The sequence below is a fragment of the Crocodylus siamensis genome, chromosome 5 (genome assembly GCF_052110815.1).
Source record: "Crocodylus siamensis isolate JL-2025a chromosome 5, ASM5211081v1, whole genome shotgun sequence".
NCBI lineage: Eukaryota > Metazoa > Chordata > Crocodylia > Crocodylidae > Crocodylus > Crocodylus siamensis.
Genome location: NC_143399.1, coordinates 135,871,850 through 135,892,509, shown reverse-complemented (window position 1 = coordinate 135,892,509; position 20,660 = coordinate 135,871,850). Strand labels below are relative to the sequence as shown.

Sequence of the window (20,660 nt, the reverse complement as noted above, 5' to 3'; positions counted from 1 at the left end):
CAGCCAGGCCTGCAGTAGTTTCCCTTCCCCACAAGCACCCATGTCACGAGTTTTGCCTGTCAGCAGCCAGAGGTGCAGGGCCCCAGAACCCCTGTACCTATCTCCTTGACAGCTGGCAGGCTTCATGGCCTCAGCAGGGGCTAGCAGGCCTGCAACTTTCACCCTGCTGCACCTTAACACACAGTGTCACCCATGTCATGAGTTTTGCTTGTCCGCAGCTTGAGCTGAAGTTTCCCCAAACCTCTGCACCTATCTCCCTGAAAGCTGGCAGGCTTTGTGGCCTCCACAGGGGCTAGCAAGCCTGCAGCTTTGACCCTGCTGTGGCTTAACACATACACGTGACATGAGTTTTGCTTTCAGGATTTTGGGGTGCAGTTTCTCCAAACCCCCTGCACCTATCGCCTTGAAATGTGGCAGGCTTTGTGGCCTCAGCAGAGCTAGCATTCTTGTAGTTTTGACCCTGCTGTGACTTAACACATACACGACACAAGTTTGGCTCTCAAGACTTTGGGGTGCAGTTTTTCCAACTCCCCTAAACCTATCTCCTTGAAACTTGGCACGCTCTATGCCCCCAGAAGGGGCCACCATTTGTGCAAGTTTTATTCAAATCTGGCCAGGAATTACAAAGTTATAGGCTGTTTCAAACTTCCCCATTATAGCCTATGGGCAAAACACTGAAACAGTGTCAAAACGGCGAAACGTTTCGACTTGCCTCATTTTGTTTTGAGGCTATTTTGACCATATCTGTTTCGTTTCAATTTTGCTGTTTTGGCCTCAAAACAGGTCTGTGCAAAATTTTGCCACCAGTTTTGTTTTGACACTGTTTCAACCTATCTGCCACCACAGAAAACAGTTGAGCTCCATCCTCTACAGCAGTGGTCTCCCCAGGGGGTACGCAAGATGATCCATTGGGGTGCAGGAAGAAAATATTAGAACTTCTATTGCAGTTTACGTGTGGCCGATTAATATATATCTTGGGGGTGCGTGCTCAAAAACGTTTTACTGATAGGGGTGAGCAATCAAAAAAGTTTGGAGACCACTGCTCTACAGAACGACCCTCCGGGCTGTTATTAAATCCCCATCTTCTCTTCTCCAGACTCAGGGGCAACACATAAGGGGTGCACACAGGTGCATGTGCATCCCCAAAGCATGGCAGTGCACCCTCTACAAAAAGGCAGCATCTGCGGGTGGTCTGCAATTCCTGCCAGTGGCAGGTGTGGGTGGTCACCGACCCTTGTCGGCCCTCGCCACCCCCCGTGCCAGCGGCATCTGCAGAAGCTCACTGCCACTGTGCCCCCGTGGCTGCTGGGGGCATGTGCCATTCATGTCCAGATTAAATAAAACCAGTTCCTTCAGCTTCTCCTCAGAAGTCCTGTTCCCCAGCCTCCTCACCAGTGGCAACATGTAGGGCATGCATGGGGGTGCACATGCACCCCAAGAGCACTGCTACATCCCCTCACAGCCAGCATCCCCTGCTAAGGCGGCAGGCAGATGGGAGTGCTGGTGCACCCCCTGAGAGCACTGGCCAGGGGGTGGGGGCGCTAGGAGAACCTGGGTGCATCCCTGGCCCTTCGGGCAGCGTTCCCGCTCAGGGCCAGTTCAGAGGGAATGCTGCTTTTGGGTTGCCGTGATTGGCTCCCTGGTTGCCGACTGGCCGCTGGGGAGGCAAATGTCCCCTCCGGCTTAGGAGGCACCAGTCACCCATGCCCCTCACCGTTTTCATTGCCCGCCACTGGACTCCCTCCAATTTGGCCACATCCTTTCTATAGTGGGGAGCCAAAAACTGGACACAGTACTCCAGATCTGGTGTCACTAGGGTGGCCATCAAGGAGGACAGTCCAGTTGTCCTCTGTCCTCTATTGATATGAAACCGGACACCTTTATGTCCTCTATTTTTCTTTTGAAAAGAAACACAGAGGACGTAAAGGTGCTGGGTTTCATATCAACAGAGAACAAAGTAGCAGCAGACAACCAGAACGTCCTCTACGATGGCCACCGTAGGTGTCACCAGCGCCGAATAGCGGGGAAGAAGCACTTCTCCGTCTGCTGGCAACACCCCTACAGTCCCCCTTTAGCCTTCTTCCCAGCCAGAGCACGGGGCTGGATCATACCCGCTGAGGCAACAGGACCTTTTCTGCATGAAGGTCGCCAGCCCTCCAGGACTGTCCAGGAATCAGACATCAGTCTCCAGGGCGTTCATGGAAAGAAGTATGAAATGTTGAATCCCATGTAGACAGTCGCGCGGTGAGTTTCTAAAGCGTGCCGGTCACGTGCATTTTGCCTTCCCTCCCCAGCGCAGTCCGCGAGGCGAGGCGCGGCCCCGTCCTGCGGCCTTCGGCACGGAAGGGCTCGGCTCCAGGGCGAGCTGGGATGCGGAGACCTCGAAGCCGCGGCTGCTGGAGCAGGGGCTGGGCCCGGCGGCCACCCCGCGGTTTCTGTGCTGTTCGCCTGGGTGTAACGCTGCCCGGGAAGCTGGCGCCGCGCGGGGCGGGTTGGACCAGGGGCCGCCTGGGAGCAGCTTCCCGCGCTCCAGCGCCGGGCACTCCCGCGGGGCGGGGAGGAGGAGACGCCCAGCCTGGCTCCCTCCCTCCCGGCCTAGGCCCCTGGCCTCGCTCCTCCCCTTTATTTTCCTTTCCCGGGGCCGGAGCGGCGGTAAGTGGCGCGGGGCCGGGGCCGGGGCCGGGGCGCGGGGCAGGGCTGCCGCGTCTGCTGAACGGAGCCTCCCGGCGGCTGCCTCGTGCCGACCCGCGGGGCTCCTCTGCTGGCCTGGCTCTGCCGGCTTTGCTGTGGCGGGAGAGGGGGAGGCAAAAGGACCGGGCAAGGCTGGGGCCCTGGGAAAGCCCAGATGGGCCCAGCCCCTCTGACAGGAGCCAAGGGAGGCAGGAGGGCAGGCGTGGGGGGCAGCAGGGCCCTGAGGAAAGGCAGCGCATGCCCAGCTTTGGGAATGAAAACCTAGAAAAGTGAACAAAGTGATCCCCTGACGTCTGCTGTCATGGTTGTGCTGCACGTCCACATTTAGTCAGGCTCCCCAAGACTAAGGAAAACAGCCCTGCAGAGGCGAGGGGTCGATCAGGGCGATATGATCCCCACCGTCCAGATTCAAGACAAATCTTGCTTGCAACTGGGGCTCTTGCTCTTGGCTTTATTTGCGCTTTGTGCATGGAGGGGCCCAGCTTGCCTGCAGATTGCAAGTGGGGGATTTCGGGTTGCTTCAATGAGAGGCACACCCTTTTCCCAGAAAATTATCCCATGACTCATCTGCTCTTACACAGGGCTTCGAAAATTTATCAGGCAGTGTCTAGGTAGAGAGTTAAACCAGGCAGCCAGAGAAAAATAGGGGTAACATTAACCCAGGGGCGGGCAATTATTTTGGGCAGAGGGCTGTTTACTGAGTTTTGGCAAGCCATTGAGGGCTGCATGACAGGCAGCCCAGTGCAGATTAATATTAATTTTCTAAACATTTGAGGGGCCCCATGGGCCAGATGGAGTGTCCTTGAGGGCTGCTTCTGGTCCCCAGGTCACATTTTGCCCACCCCTGCACTAACCTAAAAAGTAATCTGAAACTTTCCCCCTGCTCTCCTAGTTGGAAAGACATTGGGTGAGTGAGTGTGAATGCGTTTTCTTTTCAATCCACAAAGAGAAACAGAATAAAGCCAGACTCAGGCTCAACTGTAAATCCATCCATTTCAATCTGATGTACATACTAATACAGTTTAGGCCTATATGCCCTGTTCAATGAATATGAGGACAGACATAGAAGTCAGCAGAACTATGCAAATGTAAAAGAGGCACAAGGCTTTTTGCCTCTTCTCACCTCCGGATTATGTCGGTGCTCTAAGGATCAGCAGGCAGACCTGCCTAAAGGCTCCAGTCAGAGTTCCAGTGTGTTAGGAGCTGTTCCCGACTCTTCTCCCCAAATAATTCCTAGCAAGAATTAATCTTGTTCCAATCGTGAACAGATACCAAGCATGGAAATGTATCCTGAAAAAAATCCTGAGAGCACGAAACAGACATTTTGCACTCTTGACTACATCATTCCCCAACTAAAATAATAAGAGAGAATACTAGCTCCCTTATTAGAAAGACTAGAATATTGATCCAGTAAAACCATAGAGAAAAATTCTTCATTAAGGGTAAGATGAAGATTATTTTTCTTTGTTTTTAGTAGCAGCCCATTCTGATATATGGCAAGAACTTTTGGAAAACCATAAAAGGAGTATCAGGAAACCTACACCGGAGCTCTTTAATGACTCAGATTTGCCACTTCAGTCAAACCTGGAATTAATAAATTTCTGTTTGAAAAGAGAGGAGTAGTGGGGAATCTAATGGCAAATCCAAATAAGGAGAAGATACATGAACAAGAACACAGAACTATAAATGAAAATCACTAGCCATTTGTATAGAAAGGTGTACCTTAAAAACAGCATGGACCATCAATCTGCCAGCGAGCATAATTAATGTCTTCTCTGAGTTCTTGTACATCTGTTGCTTCTCAATTAAAAAAGCTTACGGCAATTTCAAAAATGGCAGAGAGATAGGGGGAAAAACACTGCAGAGGAAAGATTGTCTTAGTTATGCAGGTTATGCAGGAGTAAAGGCAAAGGAACTCCAGTGAAACCACAGAAGCTATTGTGCATTAACATCTGTGTATGATTAGCATATGGGTCTTAAAATATTGGTTGACATAAGCATTACTGATTTTAATTGTTACACTGAGATTGTAAACCTGGATGAAATGAATTTGGTTCACTCACAGACACAATATTTTTTTTTGAATCAGAGTCAGGGCTTTGGATAGATTCTGCTAATGCACTGTTATAAAATTAAAACCAATTTTCTCTCATCTTTAGGACTTTTGTAGCATCAGTTTTCAGTAAGACTTAGAAATAGAGAAAAATAGGCCTCAAGAAACCATCTAATGCATGCTCCTCCCAAATCAAGATCATCCTTGTCTAAACTATCCCAGACATATGTTTGTCTAACGTGCATTTAAAAAGTTCCAGTGATGGAGACTCCAAAATCTCTCTAGGTAATGTTTTAGAATTAAACTTAAAAGAGTTAAAAATTAAAATTAGAATGAATTAAACTTAATTGAATTTTAGAATTAAAATTCATTAGAATTTTAGAATTAAAAAGGTTTTCCTCATATCCAACCTAAACCTCCCTTGCTGCAGCTTAAGCTTATTACTTCTTGTCCTGTCCCCTGTGGACACAGAATATTTGATCACCTTCCTCTTTATAACAGTCTTTTTTGTATTTGAAGGTTATTGTCAAATCCCCTTGAGTCCTCTCTCCTTTGTACAAAATAAGATCAGTTCTTCCAGCTTTTCTTCATATCTTTCTAGCCTACTAATAATTATTTTCGTGTTGCTATCCTCTGAACTCTCCAATTTGCCCTCATCTTTCTTGAAGCATGATGCTCAAACCTTTAATGCAGGTGTGTGTGTGTACTCACATGCCTCTCAAATGTGTTGTTTTTACCTACTCTTGTAAATTCTCTTCACAAGGGTTGCATCTACACGTGCCCTATGGTGCCATTGTTACCGCACCATCATTTGATACTTTGGACGTATACCGAGGGAGTGCATCGCTATGGCAGTGTAGCAGCTGGTTTGTGCCTGCTGATGCTATGTCATCATAGTGCAGGGGCAGACAATTATTTTGAGTGGAGGGCCGCTTACTGAGTTTTAGTAAGCCATATATAACCATTACATTTTTTTTTTTTTTTTAGACCAGAGCCTCTTGATGATTTCCGGATTATATGCCTAGATCTAGTCTAGAAATGTCTGTTAGATCATACAAAATATATTAAATGTTCAGATAATTACATATAGAAGCTGTTATGATTGTCTTTCTATGTAAGCTCAGCCCAGCATTCTTGTGCCTCATACTTCTCTGTCCTTCCCACACCTACCACTCCACTTCCATGCCACAAGCAGAGATGGAGAAAAGTGAGAAAGAAAACCCATATATGAACTTGGGTATCTTTCAGCATGAACCAGGTTCTGTACTGAATTAGACTCTGGCAGAAACAATGCAATATTTCTCTCTTCTCCCGAGTACTTCTGTCCTTTTAATTATGTTTTCTTTTCAAGAAAATAATCTTGTGTTCATATATCTTTTTTCTCTCTTTTCATTTGCCCATGATGTGTGGAATGTAGGCTAATTTTTTTTTCTTTAAATGTAGAATACAACTTAAATTCTGTATGCCTGAAAATGTTCTTCCTGTTACAAGCAGCCACTTAAGTTTACAAGAATCGAAACAAGTAGAAAGAAAAGGATATTGCTTCCTAATTCTTGGCCTGTTTTGCACATGTGACAATGCTTTGTGTAGTCAGCTAAAGGGAGTTTGCATGAGTCTTTCACAGAAGTGGGAGAAACAATAAGAAAGTGAGGTTCTAGAAAAACAAAAATGAGCAGAGAAACCCAGATGTAAAACCTTAGAAGAGAATGAACTATATATTTTGAGGTGACAGTTTCTCTTTAAATAAGACAGAAACCTCAGGATGGCAGTTTAGAAACTGTCTAGTCATTGTGGTTCAGAGAATAATAAAATAAGCTTCTGACAAAGAGAAAAGGCACTGCAACTTCTAGAAAGCCAAGTGAGTCAGAAACCAGCCACCCCTGCTGAGTGAATAATATAAATGGTTTAATGAATAAATGGTGTCTTGTAGATGCAGATCACTTACGTGGGTAGAAAGTTAGTAAGCCTGCTTGGTTTCACTGCAGTCAGTCAAAGGAATTTGCCATGTTCTGGCCTGCTCTAAACCATGTTACAGATTTGCCCTGTTTTCAGCTATTGATGGCCAGTTCCTGGTACAGATAGAGCGGTGTAAACTGTTTGGGCCAGATTCAGAGCAGTGTAAACTGGTGAGTCACCAGTTTGGTCCCTTGAAGTCCACGTGTGCTATTTGAAAATGTAGTCCTTAGTATAGATCGGCAAACTCACATTAAGCTGCAGCATTTCAAATCACAGCTTCAGACAGTCAAGCTGCATTGGTGCAGCTGGCCACTTCTAGTGTGGAAATGCAAAATGCAGAGTCTGGTGGCAGCTAATTGCTAGGGCAAATGCCCAAGTGTGCATGAGAGTTTAGTTATATTTTAGATGAAAAAGAGCAGGAACTTATAAAAAAAGCTTTTTTGTATGTCAGATGGCTCAGGATATTACAAATGATTTGAAGAAACAACACTGGCTTTAGTTTTTTACAGAGATTATTGTAGTTATAGAAACATCACTGAACAACTGCATCTAGGTTTCACATTGGGCTTTTCATCCTGTGAAGCATAGTTATGGTACACAATGCAGGTTTGATTAACAGTTTCTCAGTTGATCCTATAAATTCATCCGATTGTGATCTCATAAGATTTCTTAGGTATTAAGTTAAATCTAGGTACAGCACTTATATCTAAAAGGTACTTAAATGTACTTCATAATTCTCTTTAACTACAATTTAGATTTGTGTCTGTTCTTGCATTGCTGCATTAGCTGTCATTAGGCATCCAGAAAAACAAATCATGTTATCCCAGGGCAATTTGTTCTTATTGAGACTCATCATTTTCCACTGTGATCAAGGAAAATACCAATAATTTAGCCAGGTGAGGAGGGCTGTGAGCTCCATCAGTGTAAGACTGGGACGTGTAACATGTATTCATGCATGTGTACAGGCTGATCTCATAGATGCTGCCATGTACAGCTCTTAATTTGCTAGAGGCAACATCTATTATAACAGCAAGGAAGATTTTTATTCTGTAACAGGATTTTATCTTTGGTATGGAGTTCACTGAGTTGTGTTAGTGATCATATTGTGTTTCCAGGGGCATTTCTACACGAGATGCTAAATGCGCAGTAAACTAATTCTACTGCACATTAGCACAGCAGGCAAAAAGAGTGCTAAATGCAGAGTAGAATTAGTCTACTGCACATCAGCATCACAAAAAAGTGTGTGCTGGTGCTCCTGCGCAGTAGCACCAATTATGTTACGTTGCATTAAGTTAGTAACTGTTATTACCGGTACTAAATTTAATGCGCCTTAATTATGACGCATTAATGAATGTGTAAACATGCCCTTGGTGGGTGCAGCTCGGCCAGGGAGAAACTAATACTTGCAAACCGTTCAAATTGACAGCTATAGTACATGGCTGCTTGCGTGCAAATTCTTCTTTTTTTTACAGACTGAGATGGATTTGATGCAAGTGATATTAATGAACTTGAATTATGATGCCCTCCAGGCATAATTAATCATATCTACTGGCAGCATTTTAGAGAGACTCTTAACATACTGTAATAAAGTGATCTGTGAGAAGTAACTACCTACTATGCAGTATTATTTTATTTCATTTTATGAAATCTAGAATCATGCACCAAGAATGTCTAATAAAGTGGACATAAGCTGAATGCATAGCAGACTAGAGGACAGCTTCTGTATCACAGACCACTTTGCATCCTTTTCTTAGCTTTAAACAATAAATAACCTATCCCCTGAAGCTTGCTTGGATAGGATGTCAGTATTGTTTTGCATGGTGAAATTAGCAAGCTTTCTGTTAGCAGACTGGAAATCCGTTTGGTATTGGTGGGACAAGTCTCATACTATTGAATTTTTTATTTGTTGTTGCACACTTACTGTCATAGGTCCAATAGCATGAAGGGACAGTTGGTGTTTGACCTGAATTCAACTCCAATCCTGATTTCACACTGCAAATCTCCAGTTGCTTGAAGATGAGACTAGAAGGCTTGGCATATGGTTATCTTAAGAATGGCAGGTGAGCCATATACTAATATAAGGATTATCCAACAAGTACCCTCAGGAACAAGTCCTCCATCATTCATTAACTTGCTGAAAATACATCGAGAACATTTAGTCACCAGTATCCGAAACACCCAGTGTTTGATTGACAACTTGATTAAGAATGAATACTTCTCAAATGAAGACGCTGAGATTGCTGCACAGTTTCCAACTCAAACAGATAAGGTATTTTTCTTATTTCATTATTTAGCTCATACTTACTGTTGTGGTTCAGTGGTAGAATCCTTGTCTACCCCATGGGAAACCCAGATGCAATTCCCAGACCTTTGTGTAACTACAGCTGTCAAGGCACTGAAGGTCTAGACCTGGTTTGGCCTTTGGATGTTGTCTCAATGGTCTAAAAGAAGGGATGGAAAGTCTGGCAGCCTCCACTCCTCCATATTCCAGCCTAGGTGCATGCATTGAAGGTCCTGGTGACCTCTTGTGCATACACCATGATCCAGAAAGATTGACAGTTGCCTACTACTGTTTAGCTCAAGCTTTTTATTAGCCTTGTAAACTCCCATAGGCTTAAGTACATCTGGCAACTTTCCTTCTTAGATTTATATTATATTTGATATACCCAGTCCAGCTTCCCCTGGAGAGAAATATCTGTCACAAGTATCCCTGCCAGCGCTGGAACTAATTGGCCTTTCTGTTGGCAGGCTGTTCTATGGATGAGGCAACTGACTCAGTCTTTCCTCCACTCACATTTTCCTTCCTATGAGTAGGGTCATTGCTGAGGTGGTCTATGTAGATTTTCACAGCTGTGAACTTTGCTCTAGGCAGGACACAATGTTCCTTAAGGTGTGATCCAGTTCCCGTTAAAATCCATGGTAGCCTTTGAGTTGTACCCTCAAGCAACTGTTATATTATCCCTGGAGATTTTTTTTTTTTTAGCAATTTTAATTTTAAAAAATCTATGAAATCTATTTTTAAAAATCTATGATGTTAAGGCATTTTAAATGTACACCTTTAAAGTCTTGCTGTTTAATTACCATGCAAAATACTAAACTAAGAAACCATCTTATTTCACCATAACATGGGACATATGAAAAGTTGATCCTAGTTTTAAGGGGGAGGCATTTATTTTAAAATTGTAATTATTTTCCACCTGTGCAGTACTTCTCTTTGTAAAGAGAGGAGTTCCTTCCATATCCTCCTATGTGAACTTAGGAAAAACTTTGATATTCTGATACATTCTGGCCTTAGATTTGTCCCTAGTAGAGAACAACAGTAAAAACTTCTTGGAATTCTAAGTCTTCCATTAGAGGAAAAAGATCGGTTCAGGAAGTTTTCCCTTTTATAATGGAGACATTGTTTTAAAACAACACCTGGCTCTGATTTCCCTGATAAACCAGTTACGCAGCTTAGAAATTTCAAAACTGCCTCATAGCCAGAGGTACATAAACCATAAAATGCTCAGAGCCCTGGCCTTCATCAATTTACAGACTTCCCCTAGCATAATCAGTCTTCTTGAATAATGAAAGTTTTAATAACAGTGCTTATCTGTGTAGTAAAAAAGGCTGAGAGCTGAAAAATGACAATCTTTATGGTCATCTTGCCATTGTAACAAGACAGGCTGTCAGCAGAGGCAGCATGCACTTTACAATATTAGCTGAAAAGGAGATTTTTGTGAACCGCTCTAAAAAGCTGTAAGTTAGGTTACAGAACAGTCTTTGCTTTAAATCACCTGTCCAAAAAAAACCAAAAAAGCTATCGTCTTTTTGGTCACTAAGATCATGGCAGACAAAAGCAGCTATCTCCAGAAACCTGAGGAATTTGAAAGCTTGAGGAATTTGCCTACTGAAGAATTTACGTCTTTGGCTAGCTCAGTTTCTTGAGCAGGAACAGAATCCAATCCAAGAAGTACTCAGAGGGACTGCTGTACTTTCTAGGGGCACTTGAACTAAGGTCCTCATACACTGGTTGCACAAAAGTCAGACTATACCTTGCCCTCATACCTACCCACACTGCAAATCTACAGTTGCTTGAAGATGAGACTAGAAGGGTTGGCATGTGGTTATCTTAAGAATGGCAGGTCAGCCGTCTGCTAATATAAAGATTATCCATCAAGTACCCTCAGGAACAAGTCCTCCATCACTCATTTCCAGCTGTCAACCTTTCCAGCTGTCAGTTGGAGTCAGTCCTTTTTGCTAACAGGTGTGAGCATTAAATCTCTGGCTTCTGGGTGAGTTGGGAATCCAGCATAGCCTGTTCGTGGTAGCCTTGAAGCACTGAACTAGTCTGCTTGGAGGGAAGAATGCTCATGTTTGGCTCTATATTCAGTCTTGGAGAAGCCTTCCACCTCCTATACTGCAGATCAGGCTAGGGTCTGATGTACACCACAGCTGAACCTTACATTTTGAAGGGCCAAGTCTGGAGGCCAGAAATCTGTTTTCTAATATCACTTTAATTTGGGGAGGATTTAAAATTTCCTTTCCTAGTCTGTGGTTCCCAACCAGGCCTGGAAGGTGCTTTGCTGCTCCACAGTACAGACCCATTCATCTCTGTAATTAACATCTGTAATTAAGGACTGAGATTGAAATCAGAGCTCCAGGTCCAGTCTCTCTGTAACAGCTCAAATCTAGCTACATCATCCAAACATACTGAACTTTGGGATTTTGAAGGTCCAGATTTTGAACTGAAATTTTTAAGATGGACTTGAGTTTTCTTTTTCAAGTCCTATCTCCAGTGCTGAAGGGCCTCAAAGCATTCTGTAAATGTAACAGATAGCAAACTCTGCATATTACTAACATTTCACTTGGTCTTTCTTCAGGTTCGTAAAATTCTGGATCTGGTTCAAAGCAAGGGAGAAGAAGTTTCAGAATACTTCATCTATACCCTGCAGAAAGTCACTGATGCTTATCATGAGCTTCAACCCTGGTTGGATGAAATAAGGTTTCAGCCTTCTGAGAATATTCAGAGTAAATTGGTTGTAAATACAGATCCAGGTAGGTAGTCATGTAAGGTCTTGTATGCAAGTCAGTTCTATGGAAAAAACATTTCTCCAGTAAACTCAATTCATGCATGAACTGTAACTTAATTAACCTGTATGTTGATTATTTTCATTCTTTGCCTTTAATTATTTTATCTGTCAAAATCAAGCTTTAAAAAAATGTATGACCAGAGATATAACCCTCTGGTTTTCAGTGTAGGGAGTATGTGGTGAGATTTTTCAGCTCTGCTGTTACTGTGCATGGCTGAATGTGGGCTAAAGACCCATATACAGTTGCTGGAAATTATCTTGGTGAGGACAGCACTTAGTATAGCTATATACTTCCAGATACAGGTCCCACCATTCCTCAGTGAAGGAAATATGAAGCAAGAAGGTCCTTAGAACTATGGGAGACCCTGAATAGTGCCAAGACCAGCTGCTGTGACTTGGACAGTCCTCTCTTCTGCCTAAGTTAAGGCAGTCTCCGTTCCAGACCCCAAAACATGGTAGAACCATGAGGGTCCAAAGATGGATGAATGAAACAATAGCCCCTTTTCTCAGAAGTTTGCAAGCCTCCCCCAAGATGATTAGCAATAGCCAGCCATATGATAGAGATTTCAATAGTGCAGTTACACCATTCCAAAAGTGGTGATCAGTTTGTGATGAAGTGATCAATTTGAGGTGAATTAAGAGACATTTAAAACAAAATACTAATGTTAGGGTGAAGAGAGGAACAATGTCAGAATGTCCTACTGGAGGCCAGATGGAGCAGCTACAGTGCTACACTGTGCTCTGTAGTATCAAGACTTTCAAGTGAATTAAAGCTTTCTTTTTAATCCAGTGGTAACAGCAGACATTTTTTAAGCATGAGCATCCTTAACTACTTTGTCTCAGTTCTTTTTAAGGTAAACATTCTGGGGTTGTAAAGAGGGGCTTGAGTAATCAGTCAGCCTGTACTTTTAAAACAGCATGGCATCTAAATTATCCTTACAGGCTGGATGTTCCAATCAGGAATGGTGCAATACGAACACAGAGCAACCTATATGTAAGATCACCATTTTTAAGATGGAATAGGAAGAAACATAAGTATTTCTGTAAGGTCCATGCAGCCACAGCCAAAGAAAAAAAATATAGAAACGCTCAGCTCGTAGATGAAAGTGTTACGTCTTTGTAAGCTCCATCTGCAAGTCATGTACAGTATTAAATTACAGTCCCATTGATTTAGTTGAAGAGGTGTCTGTCTCATTTCACTTTTTCTCCCCTGAATCTCAAGGCCATTTTGAAATTAGAGCATCAGTCTCGCATTTAAGTCTAATATTGACTAGCTTTTTACATAATGCAGTATCTTTGTGGTGACTGTTTGTGGCAAAGTGACAGACTGCTGATTTATTAAGCAGGACATTTATGTATTTCTGTTCTTTTAAATGTGAGAACTGGAACATTTCCCAGGTGGCATAAATACAGAAATCACTCCACCCCTCTCCCCACCTGAAGTAAAGAGCCCTTTGCAACATTACCAACAGCCATGCTGCATAATAGTGTGAAGTTTCTAGAGCCTGAGCTATGTGTTTTACACATAGAAATCATAACAACAAGGCAGGGAGTGAATATTAACTAGTTCAGTAAAACTTAAAGAAGAATTTAGATGGGTAAATTGTAGCTACCCAAATACTGCAGGCATGTCAAACTCACCCTGGGCTGAATCTGGTAGACCTGACAAAATGAGCTGTGCCTTACAAAAGCTTGTGCATCTCTGAATTAGTCTAAAAGATGTAATTCTGCCCTGGCTTCTGCTTGACTTCAGACTAGCATAGCTAACTACTTCTCTTTGCTCAAGGTAGATGCAAAAAAAAAAAAAGAATGCTAAGCATATAGCTGGTAGGAGGTAGAAGGGAGTTAGCTGTAGCCTTCAGCAAAACAATTTTTTATTATGCTAACTACTTACCTGTGAACTAGAAGCAGTTGAGCTTGCGTGGCCTGTAAGTCTGTCTTAATTCTCAAGAATGGCAGGATGCTTTGTATTTAATGAAGTATTGGACCTGACTGCTTTTAATAATAGTTCATTCCCTTTTTTAGTTAGCAGGTACCGTCAGAAACTCAAGTATGAATTGGGAAGAGACACAAAGTTTGTCATGTCATATGCCCAGAAGGAGGAGATGCTGCTGGAGGAAATCTACTCTGATAATATCATGGAGCTGGTCAGTTATGCCAATGAGAGTCTTGGCAATGTGAACTGCTTAGAAGCCCTGTTTGATGATAGAACTGGGCTGATTAATGAAGATGGAGAGACCATCTGTGTCTTTGGTGATGCAGGAATTGGAAAATCTATTTTGCTGCAAAAAATGCAAAGTCTTTGGGCCCGAGGAGAGTTGGATGTTGGTGCCAAATATTTTTTCCGGTTCCGGTGCAGGACGTTTAGCTGCTTTAAGGAGAATGAAACCATCAGTCTGAAAGATCTTCTGTTCAAATACAACTGTTACCCAGACCAGGACCAAGAGGAGGTATTCAACCACATCCTGCAGTTCCCTCACACAGTCCTTTTCACGTTTGATGGGTTTGATGAGATCTATTCTGACTTTGACGTAAACAGCATTCCTGAGATCTGCTCACCCAGTGAACCTATCCACCCACTCGCCCTGTTGGTGAGTCTTCTTAGAGGAAAGCTTTTGAAAGGATCAAGGAAAGTTCTCACAGCAAGGACTGGGACTGAGGTCCATCAAAACATTATTAGGAAGAAAGTATTGCTCCGAGGCTTCTCCAGCAACAACTTGAAGGCATACACTAAGATGTTTTTCAAAGATGAGGGGCACCAAACATTGGTACTGAATCATTTAGAAGCTAACCCCAATCTCTGTAGTTTGTGTTCTGTACCTTTGTTTTGTTGGATTATTTTTAAATGCTATGAACATTTGCATTCCATGTTTGACATCCACGAGCTTCCAGATTACTCTGTTACATTGACGGACGTGTTTTTGCTCATGACTGAAGTCCACTTGAACCGAACTCTGAAAACAGATTTGCTGAAGAAAAACACCAGGAGCCAAGTGGAGACATTCAGGTCAAAAAAGGAAACCCTGCTGTCTTTGGGTAGAATAGCCTATCAGGGAATGGAGAAGTCTCTCTTTGTCTTTGAGCATGAGGAGGTCATGGCTGTGAACGTATTGGAAGAGGATTTGCAGTTGGGATTCCTCAGGACAGTTTACAACTATGCAGGCTGTGGAGACCAGTCCTCTTATGAGTTCCTGCACTTGACCCTTCAGTCTTTTTTCACAGCTTTTTTCCTAATTGCTGAAGAGAAAGTGGGTACAAAAGAGTTACTGAAGTTTTTTAATGAATGCTCCACCCTTGAGACTACCCAATTTACCTGCCTCCCTATTCCATGGTTCAATAATCGGCCAATAAGAGAAGATCCTTTCCGAAACAATGAACACTTTCACTTCACCAACCTTTTCCTCTGTGGTCTGCTTTCCAAAGCTAGACAGAAGCTCTTGAGACATCTAGTCTCACCTATGGCCATTAAGAGGAAAAGAAATGCTCTTTTAACATATCTCTCAGAAAGCATGAAATCTCATATGAAGGGCCTGACACGATCAAAGCTTGCAAACTATAAGCAAGTTCAGGTTACACCCAATTTTGTTTGGATGCTGCGGTGCATTTATGAGACTCAAAGTGAAAAAGTGGGGAAGTTGGCTGCTAAAGACATGCGGGCCAATTACATCAAACTCACTTACTGCAATGCCTATTCAGCTGACTGCAGTGCCATTTCCTTCATTGTGCATCATTTCCAAAAGCATCTAGCTCTCGATCTAGACAACAACAACATCAATGACTATGGAGTTAGACAACTGCTTCCTTGCTTTAGCAAGCTTCTGGTGATCAGGTAGGGTTCTGTGCCAAGAAATTGCTTCTCTGCGGTCTGTTACACAGCACAAATATTAACCTTACAGAAATTCTTTGAAGTGTGATACTGCTAGTGTCAGTGCTCCTAGAAGTAAAATGCTTTCAGATGGTAAGATTTGGTTTCAGAAGCCTCTTCCAAAAGCGGAAGCCTAAATGGAGATAGGTTCATAAAGCCAAATTTTGATCAGCCCATAGTTTGCCCATTTCATATCCTTGGGGGTCTTTGCTGAGTCAGTGAATAGTCAACCATAGGGAGGAGGTTTGATTTGAAAATCCAAATCGCAAAAAAAAAAAAGGAATGAAAAATCAAAACCACCAGAAAAGCTTAAAGTGCTTAGGCCAGTGGTTTTGGTTGGGTTCCTCTCAAGTCTGTCTTTCAAAAAATTAGTCACAGCTGCTTCTCTCTCAAAGGTCCAATAAAAACTTTATTTGCACTCCTTTGAAGGAGAAAAGAAGAGGCACCTAAACATTTCAAACAAAATGAAGCGCTAAGGTCACAATTCAGACTCCTCAGCCTGTAGTCCTGTAGCATTCCATCCTCTCACAGTCTTTGACTGCCTTGATAGTCTGTGGCAGTATCTTCTAGCATTTTTTTTTAATTCCCTGAAACTCAGGAGGGTTGGTTTTTCACTGGATCTGTTACTCCTAATTGGCCATAGCCTCTGCTTTTTTCTGTAAACCTCACCTGCCCTTGAGGAATAAGCCAGGGCTGTTAGACTCTGCCTCCTCTGACTAATTTGTAAAACAATGTAGCTCAGTTCCCCAAAGAAGGAATTGGAGGAAAAGTGCCATAGCACAGTAATTTTCAATCTTTTTTCATTTGAGGACCCCTAAAAATGTTGATTGGAGGTGCGTACCCCTTTGGAAATTTTGAATGGAGGTGTGGACCCCTTTGAATTATAAGTCTGGGTATTCCCTTACTTTTGATTGATCATTGTAAGTGTGGGTATTCACATACTTTGATAGTCATCTTTTGCAGACCCCTTAGACAGTCTGCAGACCCACAGGGGTCCATGGACCACAGGTTGAAAACCACTCCCATAGCATAAAACAAAAGGGAGAAACATGTAAGTCAGGACAATCTTTCTGACTCCATCAGTAGTCACATGCGCTTACCCAATCTTACTACATGCAGGTGTTGAAAAGTACAGAAACAACACCACTCAGCATTAGACTGCCCTGTCATAGTGCTTTTTGTTAGCTTGGTGTATCTTGGCTCATGGTGTTTCATTTCCAGTGCCTAGCTCCTATGGGATAGAAAATGTATTGTGTAATTAGAGAAGTTACCATATTTTTCGGACCATAAGACACACCGGCCCATAAGACGCACCCCTCCTGGAGCCTCAGTCTCCGCGGCAGCGAGTCCCTCCTTCGGACTCCTGTCCTGTCTGTTCCGGCCGGCCATTTTTATTGCCGGCTCCCGGCCACCGGCACGGGCGCCGGCTTCCAGTCTAAACAAGCGGCGGATGTCCTGCTTGAGCTCCGCCGCCTCCGCGGGCAAGCTCCGCCCCGTCTCCCCGGGACACACACCTTCGGACCATAAGACGCACCCTCGTTTTCCCCCCACTTTTGGGGGGGAAAAAGTGCGTCTTATGGTCCGAAAAAATGGTAATTGCCTGACCAGTCACTTCCAAAGCAGAAGGCTCTGATATATAGAAGTAAAGCCAGATTTCCTTTCCCTACCAACATATTTCAGAGCAGTTAAGACACCAACTCAGAATGAACAGGCGGGTGAGAGGTATTTCTCCATAAACAGATCCTTGACTATAGAGCTTGTTTGCAATTAGGACTGCTTGCAAATCTTTCAGCTGAACAGTTTTCCTCTCAAAAAAAAAAAAAATTGATAACATTCAAAGTTTCCCTGGAACATATCAATTTAGATAAGATCAAAATCTCCCATTTCAACAGAATCAAAATATTTTCTAGTATAAAAATCAAAACAAAACATTTTGACCTTATGGAACTGAATATTTTGCTTAATCAATTTCCATTTGTTTGTCCCAGTTTAAGATAAACACATAATTTGAAATGTTTGAATTTTCCTGCAGGACTCCAGTCCTATTATTCAATCTTGTCTCTTTACAGCCTTGGTCAGCCTACAGCCTGTCACAGTCTGAAGGATATTGTAACTATGGGCACGTCTACACGAGATGCATTAATGTATATTAGCCTAATGTGCATCACAGGTGCTTGTCTACACATACATACCCTTAATGTACATTAAAAATGACAAAATTAGGCTAATCATGCCTAAATTTGATACCTACAAATGCAGGTATCAAATTTAGGCATGATTAGTTAAAGCACATTAACACACGTGTAGATGTGCTAGCCACTAGGGGCACATGCCAGGGCTGTAGGGACTTGGCACCAACTTTAGTGACAAGTCTCTGCTTGTGTAGACACCTACCAAAATTGCTTAATGCTCATTAAATTTAGTTGCACTTAAATGCATATGTAGACACACCCTATGTTCACTTCTTTCTCCAGGCCTTCCTTGGAGTACAGGCAGGGATAAGGAATGAGAGGAGAAGATTAAGGACCAGCTGAGTCATCAGAAGAATACCTGCCTTTTTAAATCACAATCAAGTGGGAGGATGGGATGTGTCAATCTATAGCATGACTTTTTTCTGGGCAGTGTCCAGAGCATTGGGAGTTTTTAGGTGAAAGGTAAAAATCTGAGGTCACATACTCATCAATATCTTTAATGCATGGCATGATTCTCTCTGTTAAATGTCAGAGTAAACTGTCCAGTTCTCTAAATGATTAATGTACAGAAAGCAGGGCATAAAATGTTGTGTAGGTGGTGAACACCATGTAATTTGTACTGACCAAACATCTGTTTTCTTTTACCTTTTTTTAGGCTGAGTGTTAATCAGATCACAGATCATGGAGTAAGAGTGCTGTACGAAGAACTCTCCAAGTACAAAATTGTGTCTTACTTGGGGTATGTATCCACTGGGAATTGAAGAAATGGATTATTATTACATTTATATAGCAATGATCTTACAACAGTAGCACTTTGGGACCGCAAAGACAGGCAGGAAACCCAAGCAGGCTCATTAATTTATTGAACCTGAGCATGTTAGGCACTGCAGGCAGTATTTTGTGTCACAGCAGAGAGCACCGAAAGGTAGCTGTCATCATAAATGTGACATAACCTCAGGAGGGGAGCTGTTACTTTACACAGAAGACCCTCTTCTGCCTCCCTTGATCGCAGGGTGGTCTCCCACGTATCACCAAAACAATCCCTGAAATACAGTACAGACCATTGTTTAGTTATTAGGCATGGGGCCAACTTCACAGCTCATACATGATCTCCTTGGGCAGTCACTTCTTGCTGTGATATAAAACAGAGATGGCTTAGAAGGGAAAGGGGGAACAGACATGTGACATTTTAAACTGCCATATTATTGGTTCCTTTTGTACAGAGGCACATAGTTAAACCATGTTAGTCTGAAGTCAAATAGAAGGCAAGGTAGATTTACACCTTATAGACCAACCAAAGTAGATATTTTATATATGCGTGTGTGTGCGTGTACACACACAGTATCTACTTTGATTAGTCTAGAAGGTGTAAATTTACCCTGCCTTTTGACTTCAGACTAACACAGTTAACTGTATTAACCAAGACAAGACATTATAAAAAAAAAAAAAAAAAAATCAGCCAGGTACTTCATAATCATACTCAGTGTTGGCTGTATTTAATCAACTTCCTAGTCGGTTTCCATTCCTGAGCACATGCTGCTTTTAGCAGCAGTTGAAAGATAGACAGTGCATTTAATGTGGGGCTTTTTGCTCTGTTATGATTAGGGGGAAAAAACCTTGTCTTCTATTCAAATAAATATGGCGTATATGTATATAGCGTAATTTTTTGTGAGTTCAGGTGCTGTGAAAGGATGTGGAGAAAGCAGAGTATATAGACAGAGAAATTCCCACCTCTCCCCCAGCCCTCCTCCCCTCTCTCTTCCCCCAGCCTGCCACCTCCTTTGCCTTTTTACTCAAATTTCTCTCTTCTTCTTACATATCTGATGAAGTGATCTTCAACTCACAAGAGCTTGTGCTATATATTTACTTTGGCTAGTCTGTAAAGTGCAGTTCTATCATGCCTTCCACCTGTAGAACCATACTTGCACTTATCCATATATGGCATAGTAGTTTCTTTAAAGGTAAAATCAGATTTTAGTTAAGTTTGGGGTAGTGGGAAAGAGTACCTTCACTCACTACTTTTGGTTAAATGGCTGCACAAAGATTACTTTAAGAAAAATGAAAGTCAGTACCAAGAATTACTTTCTCCACCAGTGGCCTACTCTGCGTATATTTACTCAGATATCTGACTGTGGTGTGGAAAGAACACAATGCATTTACAAAGGAATTTTGAGACCTTTAAAAGACTGGGCACACATTTTATTGATGACTGTGCAACAGTATTTTTGCTCTGGTACAAAAATAAACAGAAGTTGCATTTGCTAGAAAAGAATGTTTATGTTTTCTTTTCCTCCACATACTGCACCTTCCCGCAAATAAATCCCAGGCTGATATCTGAATTTTATAGCTATCCATTTATTATTGTATTTTCATATAATGTATCATATTACCTGCACATCAAACAAGACATATTCAAATTATTGTACAGTCTTCTTACAAACAAGGTAAGTACTATATGGGTGCTGTAAATCATTCAGCTTGCATATATTTAACTTACAGGTGAAATAATCTATTTTTACTATTTTTAAGCCTGTACAACAACCAAATTACAGATGTTGGAGCCAAATACGTTGCAAAACTCATTGAAGAATGCCCAAGCCTCACCTATGTTAAGTATGGCAGATTTTTTTTCCTTTATGCTGTGCGATATGTATAATTCAGAGAAAGCAAATTTAAAGTGAGGAGAGAATTTTCTTGAGTAACAAAAAAAAGTTTAAGATGTGTATACATAGAGAAAAATAAGTGTGTAGCATTACCTACTTCCTTATAATACTCTGACAGGGATAACTACCTGTAGTTCTTTAATCTATAACCTTTACTGAAGACAGCGT

General features: G+C 42.4%; 2 protein-coding genes across 4 annotated transcripts in view; one reads left to right on the top strand and one right to left on the bottom strand.

Moving 5' to 3' along the window:
- The window catches only part of ZNRF2 (zinc and ring finger 2), a 189,766-nt gene that overhangs the window by 53,403 nt on the left and 115,703 nt on the right, over positions 1-20,660 (bottom strand). The window lies entirely within an intron of this gene.
- The window catches only part of NOD1 (nucleotide binding oligomerization domain containing 1), a 30,734-nt gene continuing 12,411 nt past the window's right edge, over positions 2,338-20,660 (top strand). The window contains exons 1-6 of one of the 2 annotated variants that reach the window (XR_016442207.1): positions 2,338-2,652; positions 8,630-8,969; positions 11,563-11,737; positions 13,798-15,601; positions 18,485-18,568; positions 20,359-20,442. Coding sequence is in view for 1 of the 2 variants with exons in the window: in XM_090046415.1 (XP_089902541.1) it covers positions 8,739-8,969; positions 11,563-11,737; positions 13,798-15,601; positions 18,485-18,568; positions 20,359-20,442 (2,378 nt within the window). In the remaining variant the exon portion in view is untranslated. The remainder of the gene's footprint in view (positions 2,653-8,629; positions 8,970-11,562; positions 11,738-13,797; positions 15,602-18,484; positions 18,569-20,358; positions 20,443-20,660) is intronic. The other variant, XM_090046415.1, reaches the window with a different exon arrangement.